Source organism: Ambystoma mexicanum, chromosome 2p (assembly GCF_040938575.1).
Source record: "Ambystoma mexicanum isolate Mex_15411 chromosome 2p, UKY_AmexF1_1, whole genome shotgun sequence".
Taxonomy (NCBI): domain Eukaryota; kingdom Metazoa; phylum Chordata; class Amphibia; order Caudata; family Ambystomatidae; genus Ambystoma; species Ambystoma mexicanum.
Window position 1 is genome coordinate 508661288 of NC_090923.1, and position 19850 is coordinate 508681137.

A 19850-nucleotide genomic window follows, 5' to 3' on the forward strand; every position below is an offset into this window, starting at 1 on the left:
AGACTTCGAATTCCAGGTCAGGTGAACTCTGACTCAGTTGAGCGTGCTCCCTGCAAGCTTCTAAGGACAGTTCACTGTGTAATCCGCTCACATGCACCAGAAGCAGGAAGGACCTGTGGACCCAGCGGCAATGGTCTGCTTCCCCCACCGCTTTCAGCAACGTGCATGCATACCTTATGGATGCCCTCTCCAGGTCTCAGCCTTCCTGACAGGGAATGCTGCATAGACTGCTCCCGATCACAGCGCGATAGGTGGCGCCAAGGCAACTTCGTTGCTAGCAGGCTGCTCCGTTTGCTCTGTTCTGGCCACAGCACGGCATGTGGCGCCGAGGTTGCACAGATTCCGGTAGGCCGCAGTGCACACTAACCGATATCTGGGGCTCCATTGCAATACGGGAACCCGCTGGCAGATAGAACTGTGCCTGGCCTGTTCCCACAACCAGGAGTCGCACAATAGTGAAGGGACCAGTTCCTGTTCAATGAGGATGCCCACTCTGCACGGAGTTTAAGAAAAATCCGCCATCATGGCTCAGCTGCTCAACAGCGCCCCAAGTGCATATGCACTTGAGACTGTTAAAGGACATAAAATGGTTAAACTTTTGAGAAGATTTACCCAGAGTAACTAACTTTCATCGATTATTCAGAGGCGTTTAAGAATATCCTTGATCATTTTAGACTCTTAAGTCGGACTGCTATTTTTTTTGCTCTCCTGGCCCAGGGTATCCAAGCCATCACAAATGCTGAGTGGCTCCAGGACACAAGGTATGAATTAATTCAGCTTGTCAATCACTCAGAATCTGCTCTGAATGCCAGACATGAGGAAATGAGCGCTGTGTGCCTCATGACAAATCAGAATCGGTACACCATAGACCTTCTGACCACAATGGAAGGTGGGGTGAGCATAAATATGGGGTTTCGTGCTGCACATTCGTGCCGTGCCGCCTAATGATTTCGACAATGGGACCCTATTCCATATGATCAAAGTTTTGCATAATCTAGGTGAAGCCATGGAGAGAGAGGATGGAATTAAGGACGATATTTGCCTAGATTCACTTTCCGCCTGCGTTCCGTCATGGCCGAGTCTGACTGTGAAGATGCTGATGCCCAATTTCTGTTTTTTTAGCTTGTTCTCTTTTCTTCCTGCAGATACTTTTGAGATGCTGTTTTGCCAAGCTACCTCTAACAGCCGCCATGATGTCAGTTACTCGGGCTACGGGTAGAGCCACTTCCATCTCAAACCATATAGGCACGGAAACTGAGTTAGTTGTGAATTCAGGATTGAGTGGGCCCGCAGGTACTGTTTTGTGGAGTGTTGGGTAGATTGTGGGAGAAATGGGTAATGGCTGTTTTTGCCTTGCACGCTGGAGGAATATGCTGGAAGTGGACAGAGTAATGCAGGATGTTTGTAGGGTTTGGGTACCCAAAGAGGATTTGATCCGGGAACGGGGAAAGAATGTAGTAGTTCATGAATTAACTAAAGGGCAGAATGTTGGGATGGACATTTGAGGTCCCAATACGCAAGTCGTGCTATGCTATGATGCAGCTGGATTAGATTTTGATTTGATTTGATTTGATTGGTTATTTATAATTTGCTTAATATCCAGAGGTATGTGAGCACGGACCTGGGATCAAACCTGTGTTGCTCTATGTCGTCTTGCTTCCATGGTGAGCACGTTGCCCCTGAGCGATCCTCCTGAGAAGCGATGTTGCAACTAGATATGTGATTTTGTGTAGTTAAATTAATTGGAATCAAGTGTTAGTGTGTAGTTTTGGATACATTTTAGATTTGCAACAAGTATAACCAAAAAAAGTGATGGGTGGAAGGTTTTGAATTTATCTGAACCACTGGCACTCCTCTGGGCAACCTTCCACAGAACCACTTTTTAACCCATCATGGCCATTGCAAAAGACAATGCCAGACATGTTGCAGCCTTTCACCTCTTTTGTTTTGCTATAGTCACCCTGAGTGGGACGGATATGCCCAAACGTGGGTTCCGTGACTTCTGGGCCTAGAGACCCAAGCTACTCCTCAATGATGAGGCCGTAACATGTTTGTGGATGTGTGTGGTCTCGTGCAGAGGGTATGTGACTTAGCAGTTTGGGCTGGACTTCCCCTTTGGGGCTGGGACCAAGCCTGATTTGCATATGGTCTTTCCCCTTTCTGTAATGGCTTGGCAGGCGAAGAACGGTTGTCTGGAGGGTTGCCCAGAGCAATGCCAGAGGTTAAGAGGTTCCATGTAATAATGTCGCCACAAAAATCTCGCCATGCAAAAATATCGCCGAAAAATGCCCGTTTTTTGTGGCGACATTATTGCATGAAACATGCGGGGAACTCCGACGCAACTCCCAAATTTTTATTTAAAAAACTTTTTTTTTTTTGCCCCTGTCCCCATATATATGGTCGCCCTAAATAATATCGCCACAACATTTTCCCGGCGATATTATTTACGGCGACCATATATATGGCGATATTATTACCTGATACCGGTTAAGATGCATTCAAAACCTTCCAACCATCACCTCTTTTGTTTTGCTTTAGTCACCCCGAGTGGGACGAGTATGCCCAGACGTGGGTCCCGTGCCTGCTGGGGCTAGATACTCAAGCTGCTCCTCTCTGATGAGGCCCAACAAGGCCAACACCTATTTGGGGATGCTTGTGGTCTCGTGCAGAAGGGATGTGACCTAGCAGTTCGGGCTGGACTTCCCCTTTGAGGGTGGGACCAAGCCTTATTTGCATATGGTCTTTGCCCTTTCTGTAATGGCTTGGCAGGCAAAGAACAATGGTTTAAAGGGTTACCCAGAGCATTGCCAGAGGTTACGATTTATTCAAATCCTTCCAGCCATCACCTCTTTTGTTTAGATTTGCAATAGGTAGCAATATAATTAGCAGTAGCATGGATATAACGTTATTGTGTGATGTAAAACTTGTAGAAGCACGTTACAGGGAGCTCTGCGAAATAAAGAGAGAAACTGCCCAAGGAGAAATAAATCTTGAACAGTGTACATGTGGGGATTCGACAATGGTTTAAATTACAGACACATTTCAGGACATCAGGTTCATTGTGGGTACATGGAGACATCGCAGAGTGCGTTTTTCTCCTAGTTGGGATTTGCGTGACCCGCAGAGTCTTTGGGTTGCAGAATTGGTTTGTGCCTGGCTTGAAGAGCTGGATGACCGAGGCAATGGAAGGGGGTAGGTAGCGAACCGCATTTGGGAAGCTTGTGATAGCATTACAAAGGGCTGAAAGCGAGAACGGAATGAAAGGCTATCTGGTTGTGTTTTACAGCCTGATTGGATTTGTAGATACAAGGGGCTATCTTCATGAGAGCATGTAGGTTTGTTGTTACATGTGTGCTGGAGGCTACATAGTCTGAGATGGTAGTTGCAAATAAGATGATGTGTACGAATGTAGGAAAAAATATTATATGAGACGTCAGCGCATTTTCGGTGATAAGAATTACACTGCTGGTCCAAAGGAATTATTTTTGTTCTCTCCCTCCTCTTGTTTTTATGAAAAGCCTTGCACATCACGCACTGGGTTAAAGTTACTCTGACAAATGGGGCAAGTTAACTGTTGAATTGTTTTGAGCTAATAAACCAATTATATTTTAGGATGTCATGATTGATTACAATGAGACCATGTGTAAAGGGGATTGTGTTCAGTACATGTGCCCAATAGGGTTATAGAATGTAGAGGGATTAGATTTCTTTGTATTAGGGTTAGACAATAGAATTTTGTGGAAGGACTTTGTAACAAAATATGTTTAATTATGTCAATTGTTTCAAGGTGTATAAAAGGTGAAACTTTGTTAACGACTGGTGTAAGGAAGGCATGGTATCACAAGTATACACAATAGGTATAATTTGCTAAACCAAGTTTCTGGGGTTGAAAAAACTCCTACTTTACCCTATAACCAAGATGGGAGTAGTCTCGACCATCAAACGATAAACAAAACATTCCTAGTGGAGTCTGTCAAATCAAAATGGCCTATACTAACAAAACCTAATGCCTGCCCTATCTCTTGTACAAAAAGTGTATAAAGGATAAATGTATCTAAAGGAAAAACCAGTGTTCAAAACGATAAATGTGGCTGAATCAGCTCTCCTCACCACGTTAGACCACATCGTGTAAGGCGATCCCTGTAGGCAGGATAACACACTCTGGCCCAGGGTTTCAAAACATGAGCAGTTCACAACGTGGATTGAGGCCCGTCTGGACTTCCACATTAAAGTGGCTCTTCCCAGCCTTTCAAACGTTTCACAAAAAGTTCATGTTAATCCCCCTCTGTCGGGCTCAGACTTCTTCAAAACAAAAGGTCACATTGGTCCCCCTCCATCAGGCTCGTCAAACAATGTTCAACAAGACTTGCAAGGGGGCTCCCTTCTCCAAGCGTATTACACTTCGGGTCCCCCTCAGTCGGGCTCAGACCACTTTCCGATGTCGAAGATTTTCCAATGTGCGTGGCTTTCTTTACAGACCTCTGCAGGACCACTTTGACTAACAGTTCAAGGTTCAACTTTCACTCTCCCCTTCTCTAGGAGTTAATTTTGCTTACTTTATATAAACAATGCACCTTTCACAGAGACTTTTGAGTGGGCTACTTCTGTTCACCGGACTACTCTGTTACTCAGTATCGCTGATTTCACAGCTGTCCTTATTTGAAAGTTCATTCACAGGTCTGCCTTTCTTCATTTATCATCCACACGCATGCAGCCTTCACTTGCCATATACTGTTGCCACTTCAATCTTTAACACACTCCGGTCTCTCAGGTCGTTTGCCAACTCACCAGCGGATTGTGTTTCTTTCTTGGTTTTACAATTTCCAATTCACGAGCCAAGGCTAGTACCACAGGCTTGGCCCCGCCGCCTCAACTCTGCTTTTCACCTGGAAGGGTCGCTGGCGTCCTTGAAACACAATGTAGCTTTCTGATGCAGGATCTGGCTTTCTCCATATGTCTTTCGTGGCCTTTCTGAGGCAATGACCTCCACCAGGGAACTCTTGGGGTTTTCGACACACTGCTCTTGTCCCTTGGTCCACCGCTCCACTTCAGTAGATTTGCCTTTGCTTGGAAATGCTGCTCGTAGTCATGTTCCACCTTGCTCAGAGTGTGTCTCTAGGTTCTGCCTTAAATCCGTGTGAGGAGAGCTAATTGGTATCGGGTGTATGCACTTGAAGTCAAGTGCCCGACTTTGCCTGACCGGATTAACGGGACATGTCCAGTACGATGAATGACAGTCGTGTTACTCTCAGTCACCCTCTTCCTAGGCCCAGTGCTGGTGTAAAAAAGGGGTGTGGGGGGAAATTGGGATCTTAGAGAATCCTAAAAAATAGAAAGAGTTAGGTGACCAAAAAGGGGGGAATACTGCATCTCACCATTGGCTGCCTCACCCCCACTCCCTGTAGATCCCTCACCTCCCTCACGCAGGTGATCCTATCGCACTGGTCCACCCCCAGGAACTGGATCCAAAAGCGATGCCGTGTCCTGGCCACCTGGATGACAAGTTTCAGGGACTAGCGGGTGGGACACCCTTTGGTTTCCCCCAATGTAAGGAACTGTTCATTTTCAGCTTCAAAAGGCTGACTAAATCCTTTTAGCCATTAGCATGCAATAAACTTGCTTTTCCGACAAAATGCATTTGCTCTCCTTTGGAGCTGTTTTTCTTGGCATTCGATTTTGGAGTCACATTCCTACAGAGGTGATGTAAGAGATAGGGCGAATTAAGAGATAAGATCTGCGGAAGGGTGCTGAGAAGAGAATTGAGGAGTTGATAAAGTGAAAAGAATAGGAGCTCAGGAAGAAAAAGTAGGGTCTTAGGGGGCTAAAACCTGAGGAAAAAAAAGAATAAAAGAATGTGGGAGCAGGAGGATGGAGTAAGAATGGAGGTAGACATTGTGAGAAAGGGACACATATCCACAGCCGAAGGGGAGTGTTACATTGGCGTGAAAAAAAACAAGCACGTGGTGAAGAGTAAAGGAGGTGCTTGAGGAGTCAAAGAAGAGCTAGGATCCTAGAGGAGAAGTGGCAAAAAACCTTTTGGTACAAGTATATGCAGGGGCAGCAAGTTGAAAGATCAGGGGAGAGGGACAGCAACAGTCTCGGCCATGAGTAACAACCCCAAAGTGGAAAGGGTGCCTGCTCTTAAATCCTCCAAGACAGCTTCTCCTCTGGGAGCCACCAGCAGAGTAGGCATGCCGCAGTTGTGGTTGACTCTGGCCTGGCAAGTCCTTCGGAAGCCTGTCCAATAATGATGCCAGCTCACTAGAGGTGAGGTCAATGAGATCAATGACACAGATTCATAAGAGTGCATGCAAAACCATCCCCAAGAAGCAGCTAAAAGCCCTCAGGACCAACACAAGTAAGGTGACATCAGAAACTGAGCGACAACGGGGAGAGAGCGGGAAACATGAGAGACTTTTGCCAGCTGGAAAAGACTTTTCTTGTTTGCTTGCCAGGTACATACCATTTCAGTTAATTAATCTTTCTCTTTCTTTTGAAGGAGGGAACAGCAACAACAGCAAGACTCATTAAAGAATATTTACTTTGATTTGCCCCAAGAGGAGTTCCATTCTGAGAACCTTAGATATTAGTGTCAGAACTATTAAAGGGAAAATAACTTTGACCTGGCACAGAAGGGGTCTGGATACAGACACACCCCATTTAGTGGAAAGAAGAGTACAGTACTACACTAAACTGTATTGGTTAATGTTCCTTTTTTAAGACCGACTGTGTTGAGATGTCTCCAATTAACCAGTGTTGCAAAACATATGTTTGTGTCACAGCTATGATTATCCCATCAGTATTTCATGTCAGTATTTAATTCTGATATCAGTTGTACATATTGGGGAGCTTTTCCCCCACTACTAGGTAGTCAACATTCCAAGACTTTAGAGAAAAGAGGGACAGATAATGGCTTTTTCTTTCAAATGTCCTAATTTGGTTTTGAACAGTAAACATCTAGATTAAAGTCTCACTTACACTGTTGCAAACATAGCAAGACTCTCCCTCCTGTGGAAAGTCAAGCCCTTCCTAGTTACGGACAGCTTTAGATCAACCATTCAAGAACTAGTCCTATCCAACCTGGATGAGGCGATGCCCTCCTTGAAGGCCCCCCGTTGTCCTCCCTTGTGCCCCTGCAAATTGTTCTACCCGCGGCATCATCATGGGTCTATGCAGATACAACCACATCACCCCGGCCCTCATCGACCTTCACTGGCTCCCACTGCACGCACAAATCACCTTCAAGTCTTGCTGCATCATCTATAAGGCAGTCACACTCAAGTCACCTAGCTACCACAGCATCACCGGCGGACAGCGCACCACCAGAAGCCAGGACAGGTGCAAACGTGAAGTCCGCCGCTGCAAAAGGAAAAGGACCAGAAAACAAGTCTTCTCTGCCTACGCCCCAAGACTATGGAACCTTTTTTAAAATTATATTTAATTTATATATTTACTTATTCATTGTTCATTTATAATACACTTATTACCAGCGAGTGCTTTCTAAGCGCGCGATCTGGATTGTAACCTGTGTTGTGCCACGTTGTCTTGCTTCCAAGACAAATGCGTTGTCCCTGAACTATCTTTCCTCCCTGATAAGTGCTGTGGCACTAACAAAGTGCTGCAGAATAATAGTAATTATTAATACCCATAGGTAGTTTTGACGGATTTACTGTCTGTGAGATTTATGATAGTTTTCTGCTTAAAATATTTGTGGCTGAGAGACCGCCAGCAGGCGTGCATCAACATGGTTGCCTCTTTAAACGCTCCCGGATCATCCAGAGCTAAAGCGATGAACAAGTGCAGTCCCGGGCCGTGATCAAGGTAGCAACCGTGTCGGGTTGCGGCAGAGAGGGAGAAGAATCCCTCGGCTCATGCCCGTTATCTGGCGTGATCAGCTACAGCAGCCTGCCGACGCGGAGGAAAGAAACGGGGCAGTGCTGGCAGTGACACAGACCAGGCAGGCAGACTAAGGAGGAGCACTGATGGCCTGCCCGGCCCCTGGTGGGATAAAGGGGGCTATGTATTGAGGCGGCAGTGAGTCATGGAGCCCTGCAGACCAGGCCCGAGCGCTGAGAGAGCCGCTGTAAGTGACGGCATTGGGGGACCCAGATGCCCGTTTGAGGACTATAGGGGCCCATGAGTTGCAGAGTGGAGCTGCCAGATAAGTGAAGAGCCCCATACAATGTGCAGAAGACAGTTGAGCGTACTGACGAGCACATACAAAGCTGCATGTGGTGAGAGGTGCTAAAGAGGGGGGAAGCCTGGGATCAGCCTGGAAGCTTCAATTAAGGCTCTGTAGGTGCTGTGGAGAGGGAAAGGAAACGAAATGACAGCGCACACAGAGGGTGCTGCCCTGCAGTGGCATATACACTTAGCGGGGGCAGCCTAACGCCATTCGCCTCCCCCCCCACTGCACACCCACCACCCCTCCATTCTGTAGCCCCTGTGTCGTGTAGGCCGGCACCTCCCCCCCCCACCCTTTCTCCCGTGCCGGCCTTCCCTCCTCCACCTTCCCCGTGCAAGCAATAATAGACGGAGACAATTGTACGATTGGAAGTGTTAATGCCACAGCAGCTTTATTTTGCATAAAGTCTTGGAGTTATCTTACATACGATCCGTAATTCACCACACCACAGGTTCTTCTACTCCGTGTGAGGTTACCTAAGGGTCGCCCCCCCCCCTCCCCGTCGGCGTCAAGCGGACGCCTCCGGGGTACCCCGGCCCTGTCTATCTTCTCTCTACCCCGTGTTCATCTGTCGCTGATTGCCACTTGCCCCCATCCATATCGTGTAGTTCACCTCTTAACTTTGGTCCATAGACCCAAAATGCAGCTCAGCCCGCCCCCTCCCCTCTCTGCGTCCCACCGTTCCCCTTCTATCTACCGCAGGCCGCCCCTTGGCGCCTGGCAAATTCCTATACAGACACCACCGACAGTGTCCCAATGATCTCATACATACACCGGGCCGGCCCCGCCCTCCGGTGCCGACCCACCACTTTCTCCCTGCCTAAAAAGTCATCGTCATGCGATGTCCATATACATACACCGGGCCGGCCCCGCCCTCCGGTGCCGACCCACCACTTTCTCCCTGCCTAAAAAATCATCGTCCTGCGATGTCCATATGCACTAGTGTCCCATGCTATTGAGACTCACCGTCCCCCCTTCTTCTCTAGCACAGCCTCTACTCGAGGCCCTCATCCCCCAATTCCTTCCCCCCCCCAGAGGGCTTCCCCTTGTATACCTTTGTTGTATTTTGAGCTTCGTTCTTTTGATCCCCCCCCGGCCCTCTCTTTTGGGTTTGGAATGTTTTCCAAGACCCCTATCTCCCTCCCCTTTTTCCCAGGGCCTCCCCTGAGTCTAGTACTCCTGGGGCACCGTACGATCTAATCTGTTGGCTGGGCATTCCCCTATGGGCCTGACAGCGCTTTGCTACAGGGATCGCAATGTAACTCCGCCGGGCGACCTGGAAAAGAAAGCAAAATAATTACAACACATTTCTTCATAAAGGGAGGGCGGGTGGGAAAAGCTTCCTCTTGTCCCAACACGTGGAGGGGGACAGGAAACCGGAGAAAGAGATCGTTCCAGCGACGATCCTTGCCCTTTTGTAGGGTCTTCCCCCCCCCCCAGGCTTCCTGTTCCCCCCCCGGCTGCCCCCCTCCCCCCCAATCACTTCCCGGGTACCCCAGCCACTTCCGGGCGGCCCCTTCCCCCTCGTCCCCCCCCCCTGCGAGCGTGAGTTTACCCCTCCCCCCCGTGCCTCCCGCGAGCCGCCAGAGGGCGGAGCTCGGGGGGGGGGGGGTGTGGGAGGGACTCTGGCCCGGCAACCCCCACTAAGGGGCGGCGCCCGCCATGCTGCGTCCCGCGCGCATTCGCCCGCCGTAGCGGGGCAGCCTAACGCCATTCGCCTCCCCCCCCACTGCACACCCACCACCCCTCCATTCTGTAGCCCCTGTGTCGTGTAGGCCGGCACCCCCCCCCCAGCTGCTCCCCCCCACCCTTTCTCCCGTGCCGGCCTTCCCTCCTCCACCTTCCCCGTGCAAGCAATAATAGGCGGAGACAATTGTACGATTGGAAGTGTTAATGCCACAGCAGCTTTATTTTGCATAAAGTCTTGGAGTTATCTTACATACGATCCGTAATTCACCACACCACAGGTTCTTCTACTCCGTGTGAGGTTACCTAAGGGTCGCCCCCCCCCCTCCCCGTCGGCGTCAAGCGGACGCCTCCGGGGTACCCCGGCCCTGTCTATCTTCTCTCTACCCCGTGTTCATCTGTCGCTGATTGCCACTTGCCCCCATCCATATCGTGTAGTTCACCTCTTAACTTTGGTCCATAGACCCAAAATGCAGCTCAGCCCGCCCCCTCCCCTCTCTGCGTCCCACCGGTCCCCTTCTATCTACCGCAGGTCGCCCCTTGGCGCCTGGCAAATTCCTATACAGACACCACCGACAGTGTCCCAATGATCTCATACATACACCGGGCCGGCCCCGCCCTCCGGTGCCGACCCACCACTTTCTCCCTGCCTAAAAAGTCATCGTCCTGCGATGTCCATATACATACACCGGGCCGGCCCCGCCCTCTGGTGCCGACCCACCACTTTCTCCCTGCCTAAAAAATCATCGTCCTGCGATGTCCATATGCACTAGTGTCCCATGCTATTGAGACTCACCGTCCCCCCTTCTTCTCTAGCACAGCCTCTACTCGAGGCCCTCATCCCCCAATTCCTTCCCCCCCCCGGAGGGCTTACCCTTGTATACCTTTGTTGTATTTTGAGCTTCGTTCTTTTGATCCCCCCCCCCCGGCCCTCTCTTTTGGGTTTGGAATGTTTTCCAAGACCCCTATCTCCCTCCCCTTTTTCCCAGGGCCTCCCCTGAGTCTAGTACTCCTGGGGCACCGTACGATCTAATCTGTTGGCTGGGCATTCCCCTATGGGCCTGACAGCGCTTTGCTACAGGGATCGCAATGTAACTCCTCCAAGACTCTCTGCAGGCTGCCGGCGGCAGAGAGTTCCCCCATTCTCCCTTCCCGCATCTCCTACCCTCCCCTGTTGATCTCCTGCTCAACCCCACCCCCCCATGCTTCTCCCCCCCTCCTTACCCGTGCCCCCCCTTTGGCCGCCCTTATGTACAACCCACCTTCCTTAGCCCTTCTATCCATTCAAGGCACATCAGTGCTGTTCCTACATCCGAAAGGTGTGTTCCGTCGGATTCAAAGTACCCGGGTACTTTTAATGTTAGCAAAGGATGCCTTAACCAAACCATTCCCCTGCTTTTCAAAAATCCCCCCATCCTCACATTGGTCTTTCGCCTCGATTCCTCAATCGCCCCGTGTCGTACCGCCCCCCCTCCATACCATTCTGGGGATAACACGTGGAGGGGGACAGGAAACCGGAGGAAGAGATCGTTCCAGCGACGATCCTTGCCCTTTTGTAGGGTCTTCCCCCCCCCCAGGCTTCCTGTTCCCCCCCCCCCCCGGCTGCCCCCCTCCCACCCAATCACTTCCCGGGTACCCCAGCCACTTACGGGCGGCCCCTTCCCCCTCGTCCCCCCCCTGCGAGCGTGAGTTTACCCCTCCCCCCCCGCGCCTCCCGCGAGCCGCCAGAGGGCGGAGCTCGGGGGGGGGAGGGACTCTGGCCCGGCAACCCCCACTAAGGGGCGGCGCCTGCCATGCTGCGTCCCGCGCGCATTCGCCCGCCGATCATTGTGTGGTTGTGCCCCAAGTAGATGCGTTTTGACAGACCCACAGAAAGACTGCCTGTGGGCGCAGGGAGATCAGGGGAAGGTCCCCCAGGGCATTGGAGCTGGAGAAAGAGAATCAGGGTACAATAGAGACCCCCTGCACGCTGCAGGACCGAGGCGTAGGAGCAGGCATGGTAACAGGCTCAATTCGCAAAGCCCCTGGAACAGTGGGAGATTGACGGGCATAGATGTGGTCCAGTTTGCCATCAAAGATGAAATCGGGGGTATTCTTGCAGAAATCAGAGCACCTCAGGGGGACCTACAGGCATCCTTGACAGACCTCAAGGGGAGGGTTGAAACGGTGGAAAACAAGGTGGAAGGCCTGGAAAACAATCAACTCAATGCGGACCTCGTGGAGATGGGCGTGGACGCCAGATTGACCGAACTAGAAATGAGAAAAGTAATAACTCTCAAAATGGATGACCTGGGTAATAGCGAGAGGAGAAATAATCTACGCATCTGAGGGCTTAAAGAAGAAGGAGAAATGGCCAGTCGCGTGGAACGAAATGCGTTGGAGCTAATCAACCTCTTGTTTGAGGAGGATGGAGGGAAAGCTGTGCAGTTGGAAAGGGCGCATTGGGGTGGCAAGCCCTATGGTAGTGGCCCGAGGTCAGTAGTTGTCAGATTTTCCAGATACAAGGACAAATCTGAGGTCCTAGCCCACGCACAACAGTGGCAGGCCTTGGAATTTGGGGGCTCCCGCATCCAGAGCTACCATCACTGTCGAGAAGAAAGGATTACAAGCTGCTCACTAAGTGGCTTACAGACAAGGGCATCCGATACTGGTGGGCATACTCATTTGCGCTGCAATTCGAGGTGGACATGATTGAATATAGAGTAACTTCAGCAGAAGAAGCAGAGCAAGCCTGATTCGTCAGAGGAGTCCTGTCCGGGCCAATGGAGGGCCGGCACCATTGGCAGGTCCCCCTCACCGGAGGAGAGGGTGCACTGGTCAGAAGTACATGCGGCTGAATGCACCATCCCTGCAGAAGAACCCCAGATAGCCGCTGCCTTGAGATTCTGTGCTGCTGGGTGCAATGCCTGGGGAAGGCTGCACCTGGGTTGGGGGGGCTGGACGTCCCCCCGCCTTGGAGATCCGGTGGAGAGACAGCCATTGTCTGCTCCTGGTGACCCTCAGAGGGAGTCTCCATATTTGTTTCCCTCGCTAATTGCGAGGAACAGTCTGGGTTGATGTTATTTTTGTTTCAGTTATAGGGGTCTAGGAGTGCACACATGGCCTGAGGGGATGGGGGTGAGGCTTGGAAAGTGAATCTGCTTGAGGCAAGGGTGGGGCTTGTGGAGAACAGAAATTATGCTGTGCACATGCGCTGTGGATTCGGATGACGGTGCTCCATAATGGAGGCGAAAACCTAAAGGTAGGCACTGTAAATGTGAAAGGGCTGAACTTCCCCACAAAGAGGTCCCGGTTAGTGCATGAGTTTCATAATGTGGCGTTGGATGTGCTGTTTGTTCAGCAAACTCAGTTGGTGGCTGGTGAAGAAAGGCAGTTGCGAGGTGGCGTGATCGGGCAGGTATTTTGGGCCTCCGGACCCTCCAATAGAGGGGGCGTGGGGATACTATTGCATAGACAGCGACGGCTACAAGATATATTCCTGACCAAACTGTTTGAAGAGCATATGCCGATTGTGCAGGGTTCCTTGGATTGGCGGAGGGTGGTGCTGGGGTATGCGCCCAATAAGGGCCAGGCTCAGTTTATCACAGAGGCCCTCAATGTGGTTCTCGCTCTCACCAGAGAACTCCGTGTAGTGGGAGGAAGTTTCATCAACGCCACGGCAGACAAGTGCTTGGATAGGAAGTCGAGGCGGCAGACCAAGAGGCCAGGAGAGGCCAGGTGGACACTTGGGTAAAACCCTTGAGCACAGGGGCCTTGTAGATGTGTATCATGCAATGAACACTGGTCGGAGAGGGTATACCTTGTTTTTCAGTGCCCCACAGTACATATACGAGAATTGATTATCTGTTGTTGCCCTGGGATCGTGGAGGGAGAATTGTGAGCTGGGAGACTAGGTCCATTGACTGGTCGGATCACGACATGGTCTGAATGGGCATTGAGGTGGTGGAATCTGTAGAGGGGGTAGTCATTGGAGGTGCAACAACTCCCTGTACAGGGATCAGGTCTTTTACAAGCAATTATCAGCAGACATATCCAAGTACTTTCAACTGAATGATACGAGGAAGTGGGCATTAATGTGATCAGGGACGCAGGGAAGGCAACTTGGAGGGAATATTAATGAGAGAAGGAGCCCACAAGAAAAGGGAGCGCAAGCAGGTCGAGGAGAGGCTGCGAGATGATATTATGGCCATCAAATCTGCAATGCATGAGGAGAGAGGGCACGAGGAGAGGGACTTAGCAAGGGTGCAGATGAAGAGGACAGAGCTGGGGCGCTCGAAGTGGGTGATACGTTACATAAACTGAAATACCTCAAGCAGAAATGTTGTGAAAAGGGAGATAAAGCAGACACGCTCCTAGCGGCCAGACTCAGAGCACAGAGGGGAGAAAGGTGGGTTGCGGCAGTGTATTACATGGAAAGATGGCCCAGAGACAGGCTTGAGGAGGTAGCCAACTCCTTTGTACAGTTCTATGAGCGCCTGTATGACTCAGACTGCCTGAGGACAGGGGAGGATGCAGAGGAGTACCTCATGGGTATAGAGATGGTGGGGGTTACGAACATCGAAGTGAGGCGGCTGGAAGAGCCGATTACCCCAGAAGAAGAACAGGCAGCCATGAGCTGACTCCCCAATGGGAAATCTCCGCGGGAGGATGGGTTTACGCTAGGTTGTTTTTCAGAGATTCGAGGGCCCCCTCCTGAATCATATGGCAAGATTATATAATAATATAATGGATACAGGAATAGAGTTGAGATCATTTAGTAATGCTCGGATTACAGTGATACCCTAAAACGGGAGGGATCCTACGCAATGCTCATCTTACCACGCCATTTCTTTGCTGAATGTTGATGAGATTTTTACCAGAAAACTGCCCACTTGTCTAGAGCGGGCGATGCCGTTCCTGGTGCATCCAGACCAGGTTGGTTTTATTGTCGGACAGCAGGGTGCAGACGATACATGGAAAACTCAGAATCTGATGGAACATGCGCTGAGAAGGGGAGGTGACTACGCTCTCCTCAGCCCTGACACTGAGAAAGCTTTCGACAGAATGGAGTGGAGGTTTCTATTTGCACTGCTCCGAAAGTTAGGGTTTGGAAGGAGGATATTGCAAGCCATTGAAGAAATAAACACAGAGCCCATGGCGAGGGTGGTGGTTAATGGAAGGACCTCTGGCGAGTTCAGCCTTCGGAGGGGTACAAAACAGGGCTGGCTATTGTCCCCCCTCCGGTGCGCCCTGTTCATAAAGCCGCTTGGGATGAAAATTAGGCATGCAGCACAGATTGAGGGCATACAGGTGGGCGAAGTGGAACAAAAGATGAGTTTGTATGCAGACATCCTTCTTCACATCCAAAATATAGTAAGTTCTTTGCGAGGAGTTATTAGAGTGTTGGGGGATTATGGGAGGGTCTGAGGGTTTAGAGTTAACACCAATAAGTCAGCCCTCTTCCCTTTCTGTCACAGTGGTGAGTACCTTGGGGATGATTTAAAGGTCCTGGGAATCCCACTTGAGCGGCATAAACTGAAATATTTGGGAGTATGGATTCCCAGAAATACAGATGATTTCTACTCTCTCAAATACCCTCTGCTGGTGCAAATGCTTTTTGAGGACATGGAATCCTGGTCTTGCCTCACCCTATCCTGGTTGGGTAGACTGAATGCGGTTAAGATGACCCAACTCCCGAAAATGTTATATCTGCATCAACCACTGCCGATTGATATGCCGGAACTCCACTTTGTTGAGGTGCAGTGGAAAATTATGAAATGTATTTGTCAAGGGCAGAAACCAAGGGTATTTTATAGAATGATGACGCAACCGAAGGAAAAGGGGGGAGTGGGGCATCCGGACATGCGCACATACTTTTGGGAGAGGGAGATGAGCAGGGTGACGACTTGGCCCTCCCCCTTAGCCACATATGGGTTCCCCCGATTAGAGATGATATTCAAGACTCAACCCGGTTCCAGGATTGGTATGAGGCAGGGCTAGAGCGAGTCGGGTAGATGGTGAAGGGGGAGCCGTTTGTGGAGATTGGAACATTGGAGGAGGTCCTGGGTATTGGCACCCTGTCAGTGTTTACATTTCTCACACTGAAGGGAGTATTGATGGCAGAAAAATGGAAAAAGAAGGTGCAACGGGAACTCATGGCAACTGAGAAGATGCTGAGTGCAGAGACCTCCATGATAGGATTGATCTCCAAGATTTATCAGGCACTCTTAGCAGCCACGAGAGGAGACATATGGATGTACAGGAGGAAGTGGGAAATACATCTGGGCCTTGAGATATTTGATTAACTATGGGGGTTGTTGTGCAGACACACCCACAGGATGTTCATAGCATATCAGTACAAGCTGCACAACATCAAATTACTATTTAGATGGCAGCGGGATCCGATGAGTCTTTCCAAAATGTTCCCAGGGGTAGATCCCAGATGCTGGAGAGGCTGTGGCCAGAGGCCTGATTACTGACACATGTGATGGGGATGTGTGGAAGTGCAGACATTTTGGAAAGAGGTTCTCGGTTTGGATAAAAGGTTTGGATGGGATTTAGTGAGGCCCAGATCTCTTGTTGGTGCTGTTTGGTTTGGCAGCATATGAGGGTGGGTGGAGGAGACTGCCCCACCTGGTGCATTACCTGTTGTTGGCTGCCCGTGCTTGTCTGGCAGGGGGATGGAAAAGGGAGCAGCTTCCAAATGAGCAGCAGTGGGCTCTAAAAGCTAAGGATATATACGACATGGAATATTTGAGGGGCCTGGTGCACGACTTGAAGCCATTAATTGAAATAGAATAGTTGGCATTTCTTGGTAAATACGGCCCCCGGACCATGTGACCGCTGTAAGTGTATGGAGAGGTGATGTTGGAAGGGGATTTGGGATCTGCAGGGGGGTATTGAGACAGTGATTTGTTAGATGGGGCACCAATTGCATAAGAGGACAAGCCCCAACCATCATGAAAATGAGGAAATGAACATTTGATGAAGCAGTGGAAAGACTTAATGAACGGATCGTCCCTGTCTGTGGGTACCAAGAAGGAGCAGACTGGGGGAGAGAGCATGGGCTTGTTAGTTCAAATGTTATAACATGTTAAATACTGTAGTGTTTACTGTACTACTGGAAATGAGTTGATGGTGTTGAATTGTATGGACTGGAAATAAAGTCAATTAAAAAAAACGATTTGTGGCACATTATGTGATAACGCAGGATGTCTCTTCAAATACGTTGCATTTAGGCTGAGATGATAAAGGTTTACTTCTTTTTTTACATTTAGTTGCTTAGATTCGAGTTACTGTTGTTACTTCAGTGCAGAACGAACGTGCAGCTCAGAGAACACCACATGCTCTATTTGAATGCGTCATTTGTGTGAGTGCCAATTGGGGCCTAAGCTGTGACAGTGAGGATGGCTAGTGGGTGTCTCTACCTTTTATCCTCTGAAGTAACAAGAGTAACTGAAAGCCGTTTGTACCTCAGCCTATGTGTGACCTCTGCAAAGAGTCACCCTAATCTTTAGCATAATCTTGACAAGCAAACAGCATCCCTAAAATTAGGGAGGAAATATGGCTTGCCGAATGTAGTAACTTAATTTAGAATAATTTTAAAATGTGCTACTCAGAACTTTAACATCTCCTTGAATGACAGATTATGCAACAGATACAGGACAATATATATAGGGGACACTCCCGATACTCGGTAAACTCCTCATGAACCACAACTCTCAACTATTACTCTTTAGCTGCACTACTTTTAACACTCGTTCCACTAGTTTAAGCATCTAACGTTCTTGACTGTGTTTATAAATGGTTTAGAAAAATGTTTATTTACAAATGTATTCCCCTATATGTTTTTCTTATAGCTCCAATATCTGTATTTTTGTGTTTTAGGTTTGGAGGGGGTTTTAGTTCAACATACCGAGTGGGATTTTGTGATTTTCATGCTACTTTGGGTTGATGGGGCCCTATTACATTCTGCTTTTGAACATTGGTATAGTTCTCCACTACCCTACTACGTAAGATTCACTATACAGTAAGCAATACCATCCATTGTGTGTTTTTTGGAATTTAAATCTTTACTTAACATGTTTTGTTGTTGCTTTTCTTTACAAGCACAATTGTCATTGAGGCCACAGGATGTGAAATAATCACCTGCTTCACGTTCGTCAATGTTAAGACATTTTTCATATTTTTAACATTATTGTTGAGCACTTGCCATGGAGTGGTGGTTCTCCAGTATTTCTAACTGTTTTCTAAACATACAGAGGATATGTTTCTTCAGGTGACCAAAATATACAAATAGAAGCAAAATTGCTTCACTGTCATTTTTTCCATCTGTTTCTGTAATTTATGTTAGGACCTTTTCTGTGTGTACCACCAGGATGATTTTACTCCTATTATTGTGGTTTTCTGTGAATGTTCTTACTTTCTCTGGCTTTTTGTGTCCTAAGGATTTGCCAAAAAACCTCTTGCTTTAAGCTTTGGGAGCACCCGTTTATTGCAATGAGGCAGCTTGTTGAATATGTACAACTAATGCTATAACGGCTCCAGTCAAATAAATATATTTCAATGGCTGAATTTAACTGAAAAATAAGAGACAAAATACGGAGTATACATGATATATTTTTATTTAGATTTGCATTATCTGGGAATACAAAATAGTTATTTTCATATGGCTTCAATTACAAGTCAGTAAAACAAAACACATAATTCGAATGAATACTTAGAAGAGGTAAGGTTGCGGCAAACTGAGCAAGTTAATTTTCTTAGTTTCGAGTTTCAATGATCCCCTGTGTTAGGAGGTTTTGTGAAGCTGGAGATCAAGAAAGACAGCCCTGGGTCCCACACCAGTCTTTATTCTGGATTTCAAATGGTTTCGTCATCACTCATGTCCCAGATCTGAAAGGCAAACATTGAGATAAACATGAGATTTAACTGAATGCGACTTGTGACGTGTACAAAATAACAGACTTGATAGCATTTGTTTATGGTTCTGGTTTCTTTTGCATTTGCACACTTTAATAGAAGCTTTCACAGGAACTCAGATGGCCTTGAGCTGCTGCCCATACGTAGAGGATCCAACCACAATCAGGGAACCTGATTAGGGTAAAAGAGCACCTTAGAGAGATATTAGCCCTATAGTTAGGCATTCAATGTATTGTATCACACACAAACAATAATAGAACACACATCTTATTTGCAACATCAGTGTTTTAACAGCAGACAATGTATATGCTAGCACTGTCCCTAGGCAGAAGCACACCCTATCCCTATAGGATAATGCTGTCCCTAGGTCAGAGCTGGTGCGACACATATCTAATAGGAAAGAGCAGAGAAAATCTATGCCTGCATCTACAATGTATAATATTACAGCGTTTTCAGAAGCAGACATTGTTGAACCAAATCTCTATTTCTTGCAAGAACATTTCAAGGAGGAAGTATTTCCTTCCGGCACACAGCCGTTTTTTCTCGTTATTCACCCACAGAAAAGTGTGTGCATGCTGTATAAATTAGTTGGTATCTTATGGTTCAACAGACAATAAAAGGTCTTAAAAATAATTACTTTAGAAAACTGTTATAATAATTTAGTTTATCAGGACCGAATGCTTACTTATCTCAGTAACCCGTTGTTTCTACTTTTCCTCAGTTCTCACCAGATGAATCTGACCAATACCACCAGAAAGGTGTTGGTACTACCGACAGTGAGGTTTTAATGAGCCTGTACCGTATCCCCAATTCCCTTCAGGAATATCATACAGTGGAAGGGTCGACCAGTTTCGATGACATACCAACTGATTTATACAACATGCTCACACTTCTTTGGGGGTGAATAAAGAGAAAAACGGCTCTGTGCCAGAAGGAAATGCTTCCTCTTCGAAATGTTCATGCAAGAAATAGAGATTTGGTTCAACAATGTCTGCTTCTGAAAACGCTTCAGACCACTCAACGAAGTTGCCTTGCTCGTAAATATCACGGAGCGTCAGAAAGCCAGCGTCTGTCCAGC

At 48.4% G+C, this 19850-nt stretch overlaps 1 protein-coding gene across 2 annotated transcripts in view; it reads right to left on the minus strand.

Moving 5' to 3' along the window:
• Positions 1 to 18456: 18456 nt before the first annotated feature.
• The window catches only part of ATG7 (autophagy related 7), a 2414869-nt gene continuing 2413475 nt past the window's right edge, over positions 18457 to 19850 (minus strand). For both annotated transcript variants that reach the window (XM_069643921.1, XM_069643925.1), the window contains one exon: positions 18457 to 18745. In XM_069643921.1, coding sequence (XP_069500022.1) covers positions 18713 to 18745 — 33 coding nt within the window. In that variant the 3' untranslated portion in view covers positions 18457 to 18712. The remainder of the gene's footprint in view (positions 18746 to 19850) is intronic.